The 19,556-nt window shown below is 39.9% G+C and overlaps 1 protein-coding gene across 3 annotated transcripts in view; it reads left to right on the top strand.

Annotated features, from left to right (window-relative positions):
• The window catches only part of SLC39A8 (solute carrier family 39 member 8), an 82,576-nt gene that overhangs the window by 22,924 nt on the left and 40,096 nt on the right, over positions 1 to 19,556 (top strand). For all 3 annotated transcript variants that reach the window (XM_043438787.1, XM_043438785.1, XM_043438786.1), the window contains exons 3-6: positions 9,125 to 9,287; positions 15,954 to 16,123; positions 18,350 to 18,472; positions 18,951 to 19,118. In XM_043438787.1, the coding sequence (XP_043294722.1) occupies positions 9,125 to 9,287; positions 15,954 to 16,123; positions 18,350 to 18,472; positions 18,951 to 19,118 (624 nt within the window). The remainder of the gene's footprint in view (positions 1 to 9,124; positions 9,288 to 15,953; positions 16,124 to 18,349; positions 18,473 to 18,950; positions 19,119 to 19,556) is intronic.

Here is a 19,556-nt window from a genome sequence, read left to right as displayed (position 1 = left end):
GGCAAGAATACTGGAGTGGGTTGCCATTCCCTTCTCCAGGGGATCTTCCCGACCTAGGGATTGAACACAGCTCTCCTACACTGCAGGCATATTCTTTAGTGTCTGAGCCCCCAGGGAAGCCCAGAGTTATCCATATCTATGTTTTGTTTACTGAATGGTGAGCTTATTGAAGATGGAACCATGTCTTATTCTCAGCACCTACCAGAATGCTTGGCCCAGAGGAGTTTGATCAACCTGTGATTGATGAATGAATAAATGAAAGTGAGGGAGAAGTGGAAATGGCTTCTATGAGAACAGAATAGATTCAGAGTTTGCATGGATTCTTATTCAGCCTCTTACCTGTGGCATCTCTTCAAATAACAAGAGACCTGTCATTCATCTGGGGAATGGGGAGATAGATTACACGTCTTTCCTCTCAGCTGTATAGGTGGCAAATTCCAGAAGGCTAGCTGTAGTTCTTACTGAAAAACAACAGCTGTCACAAAGCAGGGAAGGGTGGAAAAGTTGCTAAGAGAAAAGGAGGTGGATAGGGCTCTTTCAGATTTGAATTCTAACCCCAGTTCTACCTCTGGCTCCCTTTGGGACTTTGTAATGAAACTGAAAGTTTGTGTGGCTCAGTTAGTTGACAGCCTGGAAAAACTGACTAAACTTGATGTTGCATTCTAGTTTTGATCATCACTGAGTCTAAATGTGTTAGGAGGCCCTTCTCCTTGATTTGAGAGCTCAGCTGCGCCGATAGCAGGGTCCTTGTTCAGAATGTGAGCTGCTCAGCTTCCACAGATTCACAGTCTGTGCAAAACAGAATCTGAAACCACCTCTGGGGTGACTCCTGACTGGGATGATGTTTCATTTGTGGTGTAGTGTGAAAGCCTAGGCTTAATGTGTGCAGGATCAGATGGTCCTATTGCTTTGTATTATTTAATGGATGCTGTTTGACTAAATAGCCAAGTAGAGAAGAGAACCATGTGTTGGGAAAAGGCAGAAGGATGGAGAAGCTTTTTTTTTTTTTTTTTTGCTTTCAGTCAGGTTCTGATGTACCAGGAGCTTTCCTTTGCTAGCTTTAAAAGTATCTTTTGTTTTTGATTTTTTTGGTTCATCATGTATTTTTTTTGCATTGATTTTTATCTATTTTTTTTTGGCCACATCCTAAAGTACATGGGATCTTAGTTCCCCAACCAGGGATCAAACCCGTGCCCCCCTGCAGTGGAAGTTCAGAGTCTTAACAGCTGGACTGCCAGGGAAGTCTCCAAAGTGTCTTTTAAATAGTTACTTTGAATATCAATTAGGAGTCTTTTGTTTGTAAATAAAAGAAACTTAAGTGAAATCAGCTTAAGTCAAAAAAGGAATTCATTGACGTAGGTAACTGAGGAGTCAAGGAGGGCAGAACCAGCTTTAGGTGCAGATGTATCCAGGAGACTAGTGATTGTATTGGATATCTGCCTTTCTCTGCTCTGTTCACCTTCGTTCATGTGATGGGAAAGTGGTCAAAGGGACCCATAGGCAGTCTGTGGGTCCCTTTGGCCACTTTGCCACCATAGCATTCCTAGTGGAAGAAAGTTTCTTCAGTGGCTCCATCAGAGAGTGGACAAGTCTGGGTCCTGTGTTCCCTGGTCAGTCACAGCTACATCACTTAGAGGGAGGCTCCCATCCCAGGCAGGTGAACTGTTTCTGGATAATGGAGAAGGGATCTCAGACAAGCAAAAGCGATTCACAGGCCTTAATTATTTCTTGTGTTTTGGGCTTATCTTGCTCTATCTTCCACTTCCACTGTTTGCCACAGTGGAAACAGTGACAGGCTTTATTTTTGGGGGCTCCAAAATCACTGCAGATGGTGACTGCCATCATGAAATTAAAAGATGCTTACTCCTTGGAAGAAAAGTTATGACCAACCTAGACAGCGTATTAAAAAGCAGAGACATTACTTTGCCAACAAAAGTCCAGCTAGTCAAAGCTATGGTTTTTCCAGTAGTCATGTATGTGTGAGAATTGGACTATAAAGAAGAAAGCTGAGCACCAAAGAATTGATGCTTTTGAACTGTGGTGTTGGAGAAGACTCTTGAGAGTCCCTTGGACTACAAGGAGATCCAACCAGTCCATCCAAAGGAAATCAGTCCTGAATATTCATTGGAAGGACTGATGTTGAAGCTGAAACTCCAGTACTTTGGCCACCTGATGTGAAGAACTGACTCATTTGAAAAGACCCTGATGCTGGGAGGGATTGGGGGCAGGAGGAGAAGGGGAAGACAGAGAAGAGATGGTTGGATGGCATCACCCAATCAATGGACATGAGTTTGAGTAAACTCTGGTAGTTGGTGATGGACAGAGAGGCCTGATGTGCTGCAGTCCACGGGGTCGCAAAGAGTTGGACACGACTGAGTGACTGAACTAAACTGAACTGCTCTGTCTTATTCACTGACTGCCTTTCCTGCTTTTTCACAAATCATATAGCTTTTCTCTCTTTTCTGTACTCTCTGTGATGATCTTCTCTAGTCCCAGTTAGCTGTTACCTCTTTACAGAAGACAGTCACATCTTGATCTCTGGCCTCTACCTTTCCCAGAGAAAGCTCATTCATCATTTTCACCTGGTGTCCCACAAGCAGGCGTTGTAACTTTAAAAGTCTAAAGTCAAACTTGACACCACCCTTCTGATACCTTTCTTTTCCTAGGTTCTCTAATCCCACAAGTAGTAACATTCTATTTCTACTTTCCTGGAGTTCTGACCTCAGAGTTGTTTTTGACTATTTCCTCTGCATATTATTTCTGCTTTGTATGAACTCTCATAGTTCTTTATCATTACTTTATCATTTTTTCCCTGGTTTTAGAGATACTGGTGTATCTGATTTATTGCTGCCAAAATTATTTAAGTTTCCTGATGGAAAGTATGACTTAGTTTTCTTCGTACCATTTCTTTCTTGTCACCCTCCAGCATCCCCCCACCATCAGCTTCTCCCAGCAGTGTCATACCAAGAATTTATGAAGCAATAAATGCTTGTTGAGTGAAGGAAAGAATTTCTGTGATGTATAGTACAATTATTATACATAGTTTGGTATTGTTAAAAAAAAAAGTCTGATAGTAAGGTAATAAAAACAGGTTGTATTCAAGAACTATTGCAATAGGGGAAAAGTACCTCAGTATAGAACAGTATTCTTCTCAGTTCTGAATACATCATAGACAAGTGGGGATTTACAGCCAAGGAGCAGCGTGGGGATCGGTGGATGGGAAACTACTGAGAGGAAACATCCGAGGTAGAGAGGGATTTTGACTAAACAGACCCAACAGGATTTCTGCTAAAGCCAGGCTTAATCAGATATCAGCATGAGGAATGAGGAATTTCACCAGATATTGAGGATGTTCGGATAATGTCACATGTTAAGGACAGGGGATTCTCTATAACCATATTTAGCAGTATTCTTGCTAAAACTGGGCAGAGCCAGCCATATAAGGATGGATGCAAAGCTGAAGCCTAGAGAACTTAAGACTGTGTGGACTGTGTTAGCTCCTCAGTCGTGTCTGACTCTTTGCAACCCCAGGGACTGTAGCCTGCCAGGCTTCTCTGTCCATGGAATTCTCTAGGCAAGAATACTGGTGTGGATTGCCATTCCTTTCTCCAGGGGAACTTCCCAAACCTGGTCTCCTGCCTTGCAGGCAGATTCTTTACCGTTTGAGCTACAGGGAAGTCTAGAGGACTTAGAAGAACCTGACTGAAATCTAGTCAAGGAGGAGTCTGTATATTTATCTGAGCTGTGTAATCTCAAGTCTTGCCTAACTCCTTGGCACTTAGTATAAGCAGATTTCCACTGTATGAAATGTTGAGGGAGGAACTTGCCCTAATCATTCAACCTTCCCCTGTCCTCTCTTTGGACCGGTCCCCAGAATCCCTACAAAGATATGTCTGGAAGAGAACCAAAACAACTTCTCACTAGTCAGCACTGGTGGAAGGTGGAGTGGGGGAAGCAGAAGAGATGTATGGAACTATCTGCTAAAATGATTTTAAATATAATTTGGGGTCTCATTAAGGAGATGCATCTAAATCCCCTGACCTCTACCACTTATTTGGTACTTTGTGTGTATAAGGCCCCTTTGAGATCGTCTTAATGTGGTTAAGAGACTAGCAGGTAGGAGTTTAACTCAACGTGTAGAAAACGTCTTAGGAAAAAGTCAGGCCACTGTGCCTTAGCGCAGCTGCTGGGTGCAGTCTGCAGCTTTTTTTGACAAAGCTCACAGGGCCACAGCAGACCTCAGAGTGGCCGTCTTGAGAATAACAGTGTTCTAAGAGCAAATAGGTGGAAAGAACAGGCAGTACGGAAATGTGAAGGAGCCCGTGAAAGCACACGGAAGCAGATACTCTTCAGGTTAATCACCCTGAGCTGTTTTCTGAGGAGCCCCTGTTGGTCACACCAGTTTTATAGTTCATTCATTGTTTATTTGGAGGAGAAGGGGTGTGTTTGAGAGGATGTTTGAACTTCCTCAATGGTTCTGCCGGTTCTGTTGTCACTCCACTCTGTTCTGTCCAGGCCCTGGGAGCTCATCCTGTTTATCTCTGCTCTGGAAAGCACTGCCCTTTCTTAGACAACTGCTTTCTTTGTGTCAGGTTCAACTTTGTTATTTCAAAGCACAATAAAAATAAGGATTGTTTAAAACCAAAGAAGGTACAGTATAAAACTGTTTGCATTCCACTTGCTGGTAGCTATTAGGTTGGTGCAAATGTAATTGTGGTTTTGGACTGTGAATTTTAAATTACTATAACTAGGCTCAAACACATCTTTATTAATCAAAATAGGAATCATTCAATCAACACATTTTTGCCAGTGAGAAATAAGTTTGTTTATTCCTGTAGCATAAAAATCCATGCTCTGGGATTTGACCAACTCTTGGAAAACATTTTCTGCCTCCTGCTGTTTATGGAAGTGTTTTCTCTGCAAAAAGTTGTAGAGATGCTGGAAGAAGTGGTAGTCGGTTGGCCAGAGGTCAGGTAACTATGGCAGATGAGGCAAAACTTTGTAGCCCAATTCGTTCAACTTTTGAAGCATTGGTTGTACAATGTGTGGTTAGGTGTTGTCATGGAGAAGAATTGGGCCCTTCCTGTTGGTCAATGCTGGCTGCATGCTTTGCAGTTTTTGGTGCATCTCATTTATTTGCTGAGCATACTTCTCAGATGTAATGGTTTCACCAGGATTCAGAAAGCCGTAGTGGATCAGACAGGTAGCAGACCACCAAACAGTGACCATGACCTTTTGGTACACGTTTGGCTTTGGGAAGTGCTTTGGAGCTTCTTCTTGATCCAACCACTGAGCTGGTTGTCACTGATTATCACATACAATCCATTTTTCATTGCATGTCACGACCCGATCAAGAAATGATTCACTGTTGTTGCCAAGAATATGAGAAGATGACACTTCAAAATGACGGTTTTTTTGATTTTCGGACAGCTCATGAGGCATCCACCTATCGAGCTTTTTCACCTTTCCAGTTTGCTTCAAATGTCAAACGACTATAGAATGGTCAACATCGAGTTCTTTGGCAGCTTCTTGTATAGTTGTGAGAGGATCAGCTTTGATGATTGCTTTCAGTGGGTGGCTGTCAACTTCTGCTGGCCAGCCGCTGTGCTCCTCATCTTCCAGGCTCTCATCTCGTTCGCAAAACTTCTTGAACCACCACTGCACTGTCTGTTCATTAGCAGTTCTTGGGCCAAATGCTTTGGTGATGTTGCGACTTGTCTCTGCTGCTTTATTACCCATTTTTGAACTTGAAAAAGAAAATGACTTGAATTTGCTTTTTGTCTAACATCATTTCCGTAGTCTAAAATAAATACAAAATAAACAGCAAGCCATAAGTCATTGGCAAAAAAACATAAAGTGAGCAATGTGCATTAAAATGTCATGTAACATGACCACATTTATTTAAGAATGTATTCCGGTATCAAGTGTCAAATTTCAACAGTGCAAAAACTGCAATTACTTTTGCACCAACCTAATATTTAATTAAACTCATCAATTAATTTTCACTCATAACTTCACTCCTTTATTTTTATTTTTTAAAATTAAAATATAGTTGGCATACAATATTATGTTAGTTTTAGGTGATTACATTATGTTAGATTATATTAGATTATGTTAGTTTTGGTGATTAGAAATTTGCAGGCATTATGAAGTGATCAGTAGTAACCATCTATCCCCATACAAAATTATGACAATATTGACCATATTCCTTATGCTGTATATTACAACTCTGTGGCTTATTTATTTTATAATTGGGAGTTTGTATCTCTTAATCCCCTATACCTACTTCATCCCCTCCTCCCCTTTTCTGGCCGTCACTGCTTGTTTTCTGAAATAGCCAATTTAAATGAAGTAGGCCTGCCATTAATTCAGTTTTGTCACACTGTTAGTAGTCCTCATTCTAAAATCATAAAGCAAAGCTTGAATTTTTTTGTCTCACTACCTTTTTGTTCTTTCAGCACAGATCATCAAGACTCTCAGCTATCTTACAATATTGATTTATATTCTTGACTGCATTTTTTTAAAACTGTATGTAGGAGAGTGTCTTTAATGATGTACAATGGACAGTCTGGTATCCATAAGGATAGTGACTTTAAAACTCTTGACTGCCATTTATAGTGAGAAATGAACCTTATATTGTGGCCCGGAATCCACGTGTCTGGTATGTCTAAAGCATAACTGAAGCAAAAGTTTGACTAAACAATCCTTACTCTAGTTTTATGTGATATACTCTACAGTTTCTATGATATTGTTTTTTACTTATTTACAAAATGCTGACTCTGATGTTGTAAGTGGATTTCCTGATCCACGAATGCGTCACATTAGAGTCTAAAAGGAACTGTTTAGCAGTCATCAAGTTTTAGGAAGTCTTAGATTGTGAATTCTGAGAAGACTTTGCACATTATCTATGCCCAGCTTCCCCCTTTCCTCCTATTTTGGAGGCATTTCCTTGCAGGGAAACAGTGCAGCTTTGTGTTTCTACTTCCACACCTATTTATTTCTGGAATCATGCAGTGGGGCAACTGAGAACATGGACTCTGTATTTTTTTTTTTTTTTTTTTGGCCGTGCCTTGTAGCTTGCCAAATCCTAGTTCCCTGAAGAGGGATTGAAACCAGGCCCTAGGCAATTGAAAGTGTGGAATCCTAACCACAGGACTGCCAGGGAGTTCCCTGGACTCTGTAATGTTTGGGCCTTGCAATTATATTGCTAGGTGTCTTCATGGTAATGAATAAACCATACCCACTTTCTCTCCCCCGGCTGGCCATCAAGCAATTTTTCTCCCTCCATTCATTTATTATCCCCTATTCTTGACCTTAGGAGAGACTGTTAACAGAGCGTTGAGTGTATTGTCACCTCTTCTAGGGATAGCACACAGTTCTCACCTTCATGAACCAGGTTAAATAAAGAACAACTTTAGGCACATACTTCAACTTTAAAAGTTGTCTGAATGTGCATTTTCTTTAAGGCAATCGAAGTCTTAGCATTTGGCAACTTCATACATTTTGTAGAGGGTTAGGACTTCAGAAGGGCTTCCCCAGTGGCTCAGCGGTAATGAATTCACCTGCAATGCAGGAGACCCTGAGAGACTGGTTTGATCCTTGGGTCGGGAAGATCCCCTGGAGTGGGAAATGGCGACCCACTCCAGTAATTTTGCCTGGAAAATCCCATGGACAGAGGAGCAGTCCGTAGGGTTGCAGAGAGTCAGACACGACTGAGCGACTAAACAACAACAAAGGGCTTCAAAATATATATTTGGGGAGGACACAATCCAGTCCAGAGAAAAAGCGAAAGTTTTAGTGGGGCTTAAATATTGGCTGAAGTATGTGAAGAAATGTTCTTTGCACTTATTAGAGATATAATTTTTTTTTGAGTGAATCAGTATTTTTAATGCTCTGTAACTCTTACAATATTTATTAGCAGTAGTAACACACTTAATTTCTTTTATATTCATCTTAATAATGCAAGTATATAGAAGAAAGTTTACAGTTAAAATATACCTGAGTAAACTGATACTTTAAAAAAGTTATTTCTGAAGAGAATTTTTTCTCATGCAGGTTCTATTCCTTATTAATAGTTAAATGAATTTCTAAACAGCCTCGCACCATTTTCAAAACTTTCTGTGATGTAGAAAAGCTACCCACCATCACTAAGAATAATAAATATTTTAGCAAACAATGATTTGTTGTAAAGACATGTTTTAAAACAACTTATACATATTAAGATTCTTATTATTTTAGTCTAGGATGGATGAATTTCTTAATCATGAAATTATAAGGGAACCAGGTGTGTTTGTCTATAAGAAATGCTATACAGGGCCACTTCAATAGCCTCCATGAAATACCTATTTGAACTAAAGAAAAACAGAGATGGAAGACTGAGGATATAGAGTTGGTTTAGAGCTCTTTGTGTGAATTGGTTCACTGTTAATATTTTTAAAATCCTGGAAATCCCTGAACTTATATTTTGGCTGCTATAGATAGACTGTTGATCAAGAAATTTTTTGGGGGCCATTTTTCTAGTTTCTAGCATTAAAGAGGTGTGATTTGCTTCACAGTTATAGAGGTCTATACATTTTTATGGACTTTGAAGAAAGCTGAGCGCCGAAAAATTGATGCTTTTGAACTGTGGTGTTGGAGAAGACTCTTGAGAGTCCTTTGGACTGCAAGGAGATCCAACGAGTCCATCCTAAAGGAGATCAGTCCTGGGTGTTCATTGGAAGGACTGATGCTGAAGCTGAAACTCCAATACTTTGGCCACCTGATGTGAAGAATTGACTCATTGGAAAACACCCTGATGCTGGGAGGGCTTGGGGGCAGGAGGAGAAGGGGACGACAGAGGATGAGATGGCTGGATGGCATCACCAACTCGATGGGCATGAGTTTGAGTAAACTCTGGGTGTTGGTGATGGACAGGGAGGCCTGGCGTGCTGCGATTCAGGAGGTTGCGAAGAGTTGGACATGACTGAGCCACTGAACTGAACTGATACATTTTTCCCTTAGGCTTGTGTATAAAAAATAATGTTGAGTGTCTAGAGAAAACACTTTGTATCTCTTTATGGTATCTTTGCGTGTGGACTTTTACTATGTTGACACATATATGTTTACTTTGTTTCTTCTATTTCAGTGTTTATCAGCTGAAGAGATCTTTTCCCTTCATGGCTTTTCAAATATTACACAGATCACCAGCTCAAACTTCTCTGTCATCTGTCCAGCGGTCTTACAGCAACTGAACTTTCACCCTTGCGAGGAGAGGCTCAAACACAAAGCAAAACCAAGTCTTTCAGAGGGTATGTTGGAAGTTTTTTTTCTCACTTGTTGGAAAAATCTGTGGGCTAGTCTGAAATGAAATCAAGATACTTTTACTTTATTGCTCTGAATCAATCTGCACAGAATCCCTTGGTTAAAAAAAAAAAACAAAAAAAAAACTTATATTCTGGAAATCTTTCACAGTAAGCATAACTAGAACTCATTTATACCTCAAAGGTTATGCTCTTCTGTTCATGGAGTCAAAGTTTTACTTGGTACCAACTGAAAATTTTATAAAATTTGGTCTAGTTTTAAATAATATACATTTTATGCTGTGTACTTTGGATGGCACATTACGCTATTTGCATTCACTATTTGGGTCATAATTGATCCTTTTCCATTACCTTGTGCTTATCATATTATTTTAAAACCTGTCCATTTATCTGTCACTGTCAGTAAAGGGAAAAGGGAGCTAGTATGATTTTTAAATTAAATCGTAAGGTACTGAATTATTACTGCTTTGATTTTCAAAAATGAAAGAAAGTGCCACTGACTATTTTATGTGTCTATAATAGTGTTGCCATAGATTATTGCATTAAAAAACACTTGTAAAGAAATTTTAAAATTTAACCGAGTGTATTCTTACTATATAGTTCACATACTTAATTAAATGTGTGGAAGAATTCTTTCATCAGTGAGATAAACCAACTGTTGAGGGGCTGTTCACTAACTCTACAAGTTCATGGTATTCTTGGATTGTTACCTGCCCCACATGAGTATTTTAATTCTCGTTTGTTTTCTCCCTTCATTTTCTGTTTATGAAGGATTACTGAGGGGAGGGAGAGGGCCATGGCCAGATCTTCTCTGGGGGACAGAATTCTTGGTCCAGGGGATACCAACATAAGCTTGGGGATGATCTTGGCATGTGCTCACACGTCAGTGAGAAAGCATGCATGTCTGGAGCAGAGTAAGCAGAGTAGAAGGAGATGGGAGCCAGGGGCAGAGACGGAGGGCTTGTAGGGTGTGGTAAACTATTGAAGTTTGTTCTGAATGTGGTATGAAGACACTGTAGGGTTCTAAACAAGAGGGTGATATGATTTTATTTGGATTTGTAAAAGATTATTCTACTTGCAGTTTGAGGAATAAGTTGTTATGAGGCAAGAGTAGAAGCAAGGAAATGGATCAGGGAAATGGGGACTTGGTCTAAAGTGGGAGAGGAGAAGTGCAGAGATGTGGTCAGATTCAGGATGGATTTCAGTGAGGCTTCCCCAATGGCTCGATGGCTCGGCAATAAAGAATTGGCCTGCAATGCAAGGATGCAGGAGACGTGGGTTCGATCCCTAGGTTGGCAAGCTCCCCTGGAGGAGGAAATGGCAGCCCACTCCAGTATTCTCACCCAGAAGACATCCCAGTCCATGAGGTCACAAAGAGTCAGATGACTGATCGTCAAAGCATATGGGCACTCAGGATAGACTTTGGAGATGGTGCTAATGTGGTTTGCCCTCTGCACTGGATGTGTGAGAGGGAAAGATGAATGAAATTTGAGCCAGAGAAACTGTATAAATGGTTGCACCTGTCTCCTGGGGTGGACAGGACTGGGGAGGAGCACTTTGTTGTTGAGGAAGCGAGTGGTGAGGATCAAGAGTGTATTTTTGATGTGATTAGTGTGAGCTGTTGATGTAGACCCACAAGGGGTGATGTCCAGTAGATGGTGGATACACACATCCAGAGGCTAGGTTGAAGCTGGAGGTTTGTCATCCTAGTGTTCTTTGGGGCCACTGGTCTGAGCGAGCACATCTAATGTGGATATAGACAGAGAACATAAAGAGATAGAGAACATAGGGTAAAAATGGAGAAGAAAAGGGAAGCCTCAACAAAGGACGTGCCTATTTTTACTAACTTTTGGATTCCTTTGTGTATATATGAGTAACAGGGATAACAATGCAGGCAAAAATAATGATCATAGTCAACCTTTAGGTAGTGCCTACTATAACAGCTACTTTTCCAAATTCTTTTATATGTTAACTCAGTTCATCTTTGGACAACTAAATGATGAAGGAACAGCTATTCCCATTTTACAGCCTAGGAAATTTAGACACAGACAGTTCAAAATCACTTGCTCAAGATTACACAGCCTGTCTCTGTGCTTCATCTGTAAAATGGAGATAGTAATAGTACTTTCCTTATAGAATTGTTGGAAATGAGTTAACATATGCAAGTGCCTAGAACAGTGCCTGGCAGAAAGTAGGAAGAATGTGCCTTCGCAATTCTTATACACGTGCTCAGAGGTTGACTCCATTCCTTGACCCCCATGTAAGACTATTCTTTTCTAAGAAAGAAATGACTTTTTAAATAATGAAATGCCCTGGATTCTTTATATAGCAGTTTACTTAATACAGAGACAATTTTGAGCTCATTCAAGGAAATGAAAAACCAAAATAAAAGTGAGCCAAAGAGTCATGACTCACTTGTAAAGATCCTGATGTTGGGAAAGATTGAAGGTGGGAGGAGAAGGGGATGACAGAGGATGAGATGGTTGGATGGCATCACTGACTTTATGGACATGAGTTTGAGTAAGCTCCGGGAGTTGGTGATGGACAGGGAAGCCTGATGTGCTTCAGTCCCTGGGTTCTCAAAGAGTTGGACACGGCTGAGCGACTGAACTGAACTGAACTGAACCGAAAGAGTCATGATACCAGGATTTTATGAGCACATTTACGCTGATAGTTCAGTGAGCAGATAAAAGAGTTTCACATAATCTGAGACCTCACATTTTGTGATTTTGAAATTGCCTTTCATGTGCTTTATAAACTCATGTTGATCAATGCAATAAACTGATGGTAAATTAAATTCTCTAGGAGATTAATTATATTTTAGCAGTAAGTTAACGGTCCAAAGTTGCCTCATTTTTTTTTTTTTAGTTACAGAATGCCATTCAATTCAAATAACAGATAAGAATAATAGTATCTTACCCATAATAGTATCCCTGAAAATCACATTGTCCAAGTCTGTAATACAACTGATGACATGAGTCTGTGCTCCAGTGGGGTGAAATGGCTTCCTTCAGGTACAGTACCTAAGGTGGGATGAGAGCCCAGGTCTCCTGACTCCTGTTTCATTGTATAAAGTGAGCCAGATGAACTAAAATTTATATCATGTCTACTTACTAAATTTTTAAAAAACAACTACATTTATTTAAGACATTAGGGACTGGGTTAACTGGTGTAATTTTATCCTTTTAAAAACTCTATGAAATAAAAGAATTAAATGAGTTTGAAAAGGTGAAGTTCTTAGAGTAGTCTCAACACATTGTGGGCTTTCAGTAAGTGTTAGCTGTTGTTACTAATATTCCTTGAAAATTTATTAATAATCCTTCAGAGTTCACTGAGGAGCAGAGAGAAAAGATTTTCTCTGAAACAGATCATTAAAGGGAGTCCCATGTGTAGATGGAGAGATTCAAGGAATATTTTTATATTAATTTGTTCTTTGGTGCTCAAGTTGAGTGGATGAATGGATCTTTCCCCACCCTGAGTAAAGTCTGTGTACCTGGAGGGTGATGGTTCACACTCCCACCTTTCCCCAGGTGGTTCCAATAAATGTGCACATTGATAGTAAAGAAGGTTAGAAACGTTGGACCAGCAAATGAACTGATATTTTTTGACAGAGTTCTAGGGTGTGCCTTGAAAGTATGGCATTCATTAATTCATCAGGGTATGTGTGCTATTTGCTGGGCAACATTCTAGGCTCTGAGAATGAATAAAACATAGCCCCTGTCCTTGAAAATCTTATAATTGGTAGGCAAATAAGCATACATGCGTGCTGAGTTGCTTCAGTCATGTCCGACTCTTTGTGACCCCATGGACTGTAGCCTGCCACACTCCTCTGTCCATGGGATTCTCCCGGCAAGGATACTGGAGTGGGTTGCCATGCCCTCCTCCAGGGGATATTCCTGACCCAGGGATCAGTCTCTTAGGTCTCCTGAATTGGCAGGTGGGTTCTTTACCACTAGCGTCACCTGGGAAGCAAACAAATACATAAGTGATAAAATGATAGTGGCACACAAGAAATGGCAAATGACCCAGATATCTTCAAAGAACTATGGGAAACTTGATGCGCAAGAGACTGCTGCCCGGGGGAGCCAGAAAGGCTCCTGGAGGAGGTCTTGTCATTGGTTTGGAGAGCTGTGTGTGAGTTTGTCAGGCAATGGAGACAGAAAGGTGTTTCTAGGTAAAGAACCACAGTGCAGAGATATTCTGTATAAGGAAAACCTTGTGTCTGCATGAAAGCCATGTTGATAAGGGGGTAAATAAATAATACTGGCGAGGTCGTGTGGCAGTTTATATGAAGGGCAGTTGCAAATAGGAACACAAGGTGATCAGAAGCGTGTTTTCAGATAATAAGTTCGGTGGCTCTGTCAAGTAGAGAGAGGAAGACCAGACAGAGGCTGTCATAATGCAGCTGATGAAGACTGGGAGATGACTGAGCCTGAACTCAAGGCACAGGAGATGGGATGGAGAAATGAGTGAAATATCTCAAGCAGAATTGATCGAGTTTGGTTGCTAATTGTGTTTGGAATTGACTGTGGGGAGTGAGAAATTGAAATTGATCCTGATGCTTCTGCTGCTTATAGAAACAGTGGACAAGGGTAGTGGAATAGGATATCTTAGGGGGAAGCTGATGAGTTTAATACGTGTAGTGGCTTTGCCTTTATTTGATACTCAAAAAATTCTTTGCATTTTGATTTTTTGATTTTAGTTTCAGTGTGTATATATCTTGTCTACCTGGTTAGATTATAAATATTTATTGAAAGAATGAACACATGTAGGTGAGTGATGGGGTAGGATGTTTGTGTTAAGGGCTACACACACAGATTATACTCTGGAGGAAGGGGTGGGGTTGAGAACTTTCTCTAAGTGGAAGTGCTGAGGGGCGTGGGTAGTACTGCATTAGGCGATAAGGTAACACATGGGAACAAGGTGGATCTTCAGAGTCTGGTGAGATAACTCTGTAGGGATGGTCAGGAGTCTAGGACTGATAGGAAAGTATCTGCAGAAGATAAAGGCATGGTGGGTGCTGTGATGATCCTTGTGGTAATATTGTAACATTTATTATCTGTCCTTTTCACGTGGTGCTCAGTCCAAGCTACCTTGTTCTGCTTTGTGTATACCTGTTCCTGCTAGCCTCCCGAAGCCAGTGGTTCAAGCCCCTCGTTGGCAGAAACCACGGTTTGGTCTACATTCTAGGCTCCATTTGCTAGGACTGTTTATTTGTAGTAGAGTCATTAGAATAATGGTGAGCAATCCTGTATTCAGGAAGCACAGTATAAAATGTTCACTGTTTTGTTGAGTCTCTTGGGCTTTTTAAAAATTAGATCATCTCTAAGGAGTAATAAAGCATACTGCTAAGCAAAGTGGGTCCTGGGACTGGACTGGCTTTGAAATCTCTCATTCTATTCACATGACTCAGGCAACTTAAATAAATTCAAATGAACTCCACGTGCCTTGGTTTTTTCCAACTGCATGAAGGAGGTAATAGTAGTACTAACCTCATAGGGATTTGTGAGGATAAAATGATTTAATACAGGTTAGTCCGAGCAGTGCGTGGCACATGACAAGCACTCGTCAACACGTACCTCAACGATAGTGTCAACAAAGAAAGCACCCCAACATTTAAAAATGTTTTCTGGGCATTTTAAGGAAGTGACGATTCAGAGGCAGCTTTCTAACTTTCACACTGTCCTTTGCACGCCGTGAGCGGGGCCATGGGCAGAGCCTGTGTCACGCAGTTCCAGGGGCCAACTTGTATCTCAGCTCGTATTACCCTGCCACTTGCACAGTTCACACAGGCTGTTCCTCACTTTCCCATTTTGTCTTCCATCTCCTCTAGGATGACCGAGGAGATATTGAGACCCAAAGATCATGCATACCATTGGCTAAAGACCTTAGGATGCCATCCAATCATTTCATTCTAAGTAATATTTATTAAGCATCACTAGGGTGCCTTGCCCTGGGGCTAGAGATACGAAGAATGCACCCCCATCTACATGTAGAGCATATTTTCACCTTTGCCTGAGCCCGGTAGGGTGAGTTGTACAAGGTATCCACTCTCTCCCGCTGCCATATGCTCCCTTCCTGAGTGCTCACTACACTGGGTCTCTCTGGAGGCCCAGGCGGGGGGCTGAGGTGCCCCCTCCCCCGAGGAGGTGTCCACAGGCGCCTGCAGACGAGTGATTATGACCAGCTCAGTGTCAGCAACTATGGTCATCTTGAAGCTAACCACTCCCACCCAACTCCACCCCTACCTCGCACGCATCCCCCCATATCTTCTCCTTGAAACACACTGCCTGCATTATTTCTCTGAAAGGCTGAGTTGTCAACTGGGCTTTGAACCACAGATAAAACCAGCTAGCTTGGAACCTGTGGGTCTTGGATGATCACTGTGCTAGATATTCCCCAAATTCCACGTAAGCTGTGAAAGTCTGCAATCCCCTAATGATGACTTAGGACAGAGGAAAGTGTCTCCAGTGTTACTGTTAGTATTTATATTCTCAGTTTTCTATATAATTTTCCTTGAAAAGATTTTGTTGTTTTAAGAAGATACCTTTTCAAGCCTTTAAAGGAGAAACATGTTTCAGGCTTAATGTGCAGTAAGATGTCATTTGCCCCTTTGCTCTAATTAATTTCTACTCTTTTCCCTCTCACCCACAGTTTGGGGATATGGATTCCTGTCAGTGACAATTATTAATCTGGCATCTCTCCTTGGATTGGTTTTGACTCCGTTGATAAAGAAATCTTATTTCCCTAAGATTCTGACCTATTTTGTGGGGCTGGCCATCGGGACTCTATTTTCAAATGCAATTTTCCAGCTGATACCGGAGGTAAGGAGGTTGGGCTGTTTGTTTCTGTGAATAACTGTTGTTTTTAAATGTTTCGGCACTTTGTACATTTTAAGCCTCCATAATTCTTGCAGCAGTTTATGGTCTGGTTTATAGTGTTTTGGATAAGAAAAAGCTGAATCACAGCAAATGAAAAAGCTTGTTCCAAGCTCTGGGGAAGTCAATGTCAGGAAGAAAATTGATCTTCTGGGTGGCTAGCCACCACGACGTGCCCAGACAGCCCTGGGACACCTTGGAGGGCCTTAACAACTCTATTCTGTCGCACATTCAGCAAATTCGATTTTCTGTACTTATTATTTATTTATTTCTGAAGAGCACACAGTATCTAATTTACCTAACATATACAACAAAATTCCTTTGTATATTTACGACAGCTGTAGGAGATCAGAGGACATGTTAGAAAAAGGTTGACAAACCTTTTCATTTCTGTTTTTTTTTTTTTTTGACTGTGGAAAAAGGAAATCAATTGAGGGCCGATAAATAAATAGCAGCTTATTTTTTCCTGTAATGAAGTAGGTTATAGATGCCATTGCCCAGAGTTGATCAGCATGTGATACTTCAAATCTATACTTCAAATCTATAATGTGGTCATATAGGGAAGAGAGGCAGAAGGAGGAGAATGAATAGAGGAAAAGAGATGGGAAGGAGCAAAAGACATTACTAGGAAGGAGCCACAAAGGGGAACCAGAGAAATCCATACACATGTGGATGGTATCACTCCAGCCCATGTACCCACAAAGGTGGAGCTACAAACAGAGAGAAAATAGTGCTACCTTTGGTGCATAAGTCTTAGAAAATTAGAACTATATGAAAGTGGGGATGTAGCTTGTTAAAGTCATAGTATTATTATTATATCTAGAAGGGACCTAGGAGAACATGTACTTCAAACCCTCAATTGCAAAAATTAAAATTCAAAATTGCAAAAATTAAAATCCAAGGAGATTAAATCACTTATAATCAGTAACATAGCCAGGATTATAGTACAGGCTTTCTGAATATAAACATTACATGTAGTATTATACATGGACCATATTTAACATAACATATATATTAACTCATCTGATTTGTGGGTCAAATTAAATTAAACTGATATTGTATGTGAACTGAGGATTGTACCTTTATGATTTTGAAGTTTTCTATTTTATTGAAAATGTAATAATACATAAAAATGTTTACTAGGAAAATAAGACACTTCTTCAGTAGCACTTAAAGATATTGTTTTGCCCTTCTGTGGTAATTAGGGAATTATGGATGGATGTGCTCAGAGAATTATGTAAACACTAAAGAATCTATCTTTTTAATAATAACCCCAATTTACATAATTATTCCTTCTGTGGCAAAACTACTTCCCCTTTGTTATTTTAGTTTCGTACCCTCTGTGTTAGGTATATGGAGCAGGTATTTTATGTCATTTTTGCACTGTATAAGTAGGTCCAGAGAAGCCACTGAAATGAAGATGTGGCATGAGGTCTCCCCCACAGAGACAAATGTAGAACAAGAACCCAGGTGTCTTCTATTCTAAGTTTGTAATTGTTATCTGCTTAGGACTTCTTGACTCTATAATTTCAAACTCTAGCTCTTGCTCTATGCTCTTTGAATGATGCATTATTTCATTATCATCGTGTGTGTGTGTGTGTGTGTGTGTGTGTGTGTGTGTGTGTGTGTGCGCCTGGTATCTTAAATTTTTTCTTCTTTATTCTGGAGTTCGGTTCTTAATTAATCTCTGTAGAACTTACTAGAATCCTCTACATTCAAGAAGATCTCTTGTGAAAACAGTAATCCAAGTGAGCTGCCATATTTGTTTTAAAAATTTGACTCTGGATTTGAGGGAAAAATATATTACTTTTAGGAAAAGTGGGTAATCAATATCTCATTTGTCTTTATGACCTATATCTAATGCTATCTTATAAATATAGGAATCAGTACTGCTTTTTTACTATTAAAAGTTTACTTTTTTAGACAAATATTGCTGAAGATTTTATAGCTAGGAAACTATAAGCTACTCTGGGGGCTTTATTTAATAGAGACTCCTCTGGTTATAAGACTTTGATGCCATCTCTTATAGTTTGATTATTCAAATTTCAGATTTTTGGCAGGTAAATTTTCCAGTATTACTTGGATGTAAAGGATGGACTTAGAACTGTGGTGAAAATTATATACTGAATTAAATTATTTGATCTTAACCATAAGCCTTTTTTTCTCCCTTAGGCATTTGGATTCAATCCTAAAGTTAACAACTATATTGAGAAGGCAGTTGCTGTGTTTGGCGGATTTTACATACTTTTCTTTTTTGAAAGAACACTAAAGATGTTATTGAAGACGTATGGCCAGGTAAATGGACTTTATTTAAAATGTTTGATGTTTTACCCACTCAAGTTACTTTATATAGGCATGTAAAGGCAGGAATTTTATTCTAAACAATTATGTGAACAGTTCAGGTATTTGACTTGTGAGTATGAATAGAAAGAAAAGAATCAATATATTGATAAGTATAAGAGGAAGACTTGATTCTTATTGTAGAATTTGGAGTAAATACTAACAATTTAATGTGCAATAACAGATGCACATAATTTGTTTACTCTCATATTTATTGACATGAGAAGTATGTGTACTCTAAAACATGAAAAAAAAAAAAACCCTCAACAGAATCTAATAAATGAGGATACGTTTAAAGGGAGAGAAATTTTTTTAATCTAAAAAGATTATACTACATTTTTCTCTTATAGATAAAGACCATTAAATTCTCTTGCCTGCATGAGCAATCTTTGTTTCTTCTTGTAACATTTTCCTCTCTTGTTTTTCCGTGTAGAATGATCATACCCACTTTGGAAATAATGACTTTGGCCCTCCTCAAGAAAAAACTCATCAACCTAAAACATTACCTGCCATCAATGGTGTGACATGTTACGCAAATCCAGCTGTCACAGAGCCTAATGGACACATCCATTTCGATAACGTCAGTGTGGCATCTCTGCAGGTATTGTCATTCTCTCTACTGCGTCGTTGACACTCTGTGAAGCCCGCTGTGCATGCAGCTGCATTAGTATTTTGCCCATTTAAATGTGGCAGGCTTATTCCTGTATGTGTGGGAAAAGCAGAATGTAAGTCTGTTACTTTTCCCACTTTCCCTCCATGTATTTACTACAAACATAGGAATTAAGCATGAGATTGTGAGTTTCTGGGTCACAGGCTTTACTATTCTCTAAGACTGTTTAACTATGTAAGAACTACCTAGATTTACACAATAATGTGTGGCAAAATTAATTCGGAGCATTTCTCCTATTTTGCAATTCTTTCAAGATCCCAAACCAAAGAATCCTTTTGAGTGATTTTGAAACTGAAAGACTTGTAAGCTAAGAAAATTGTGTTTAGGGACTTCTTTTGTGGTCCAGTGGTTAAGACTCTGCGCTTCCAA

Source organism: Cervus canadensis, chromosome 19, assembly GCF_019320065.1.
Source record: "Cervus canadensis isolate Bull #8, Minnesota chromosome 19, ASM1932006v1, whole genome shotgun sequence".
NCBI lineage: Eukaryota > Metazoa > Chordata > Mammalia > Artiodactyla > Cervidae > Cervus > Cervus canadensis.
This window is presented reverse-complemented; position numbering and strand designations above follow the sequence as displayed.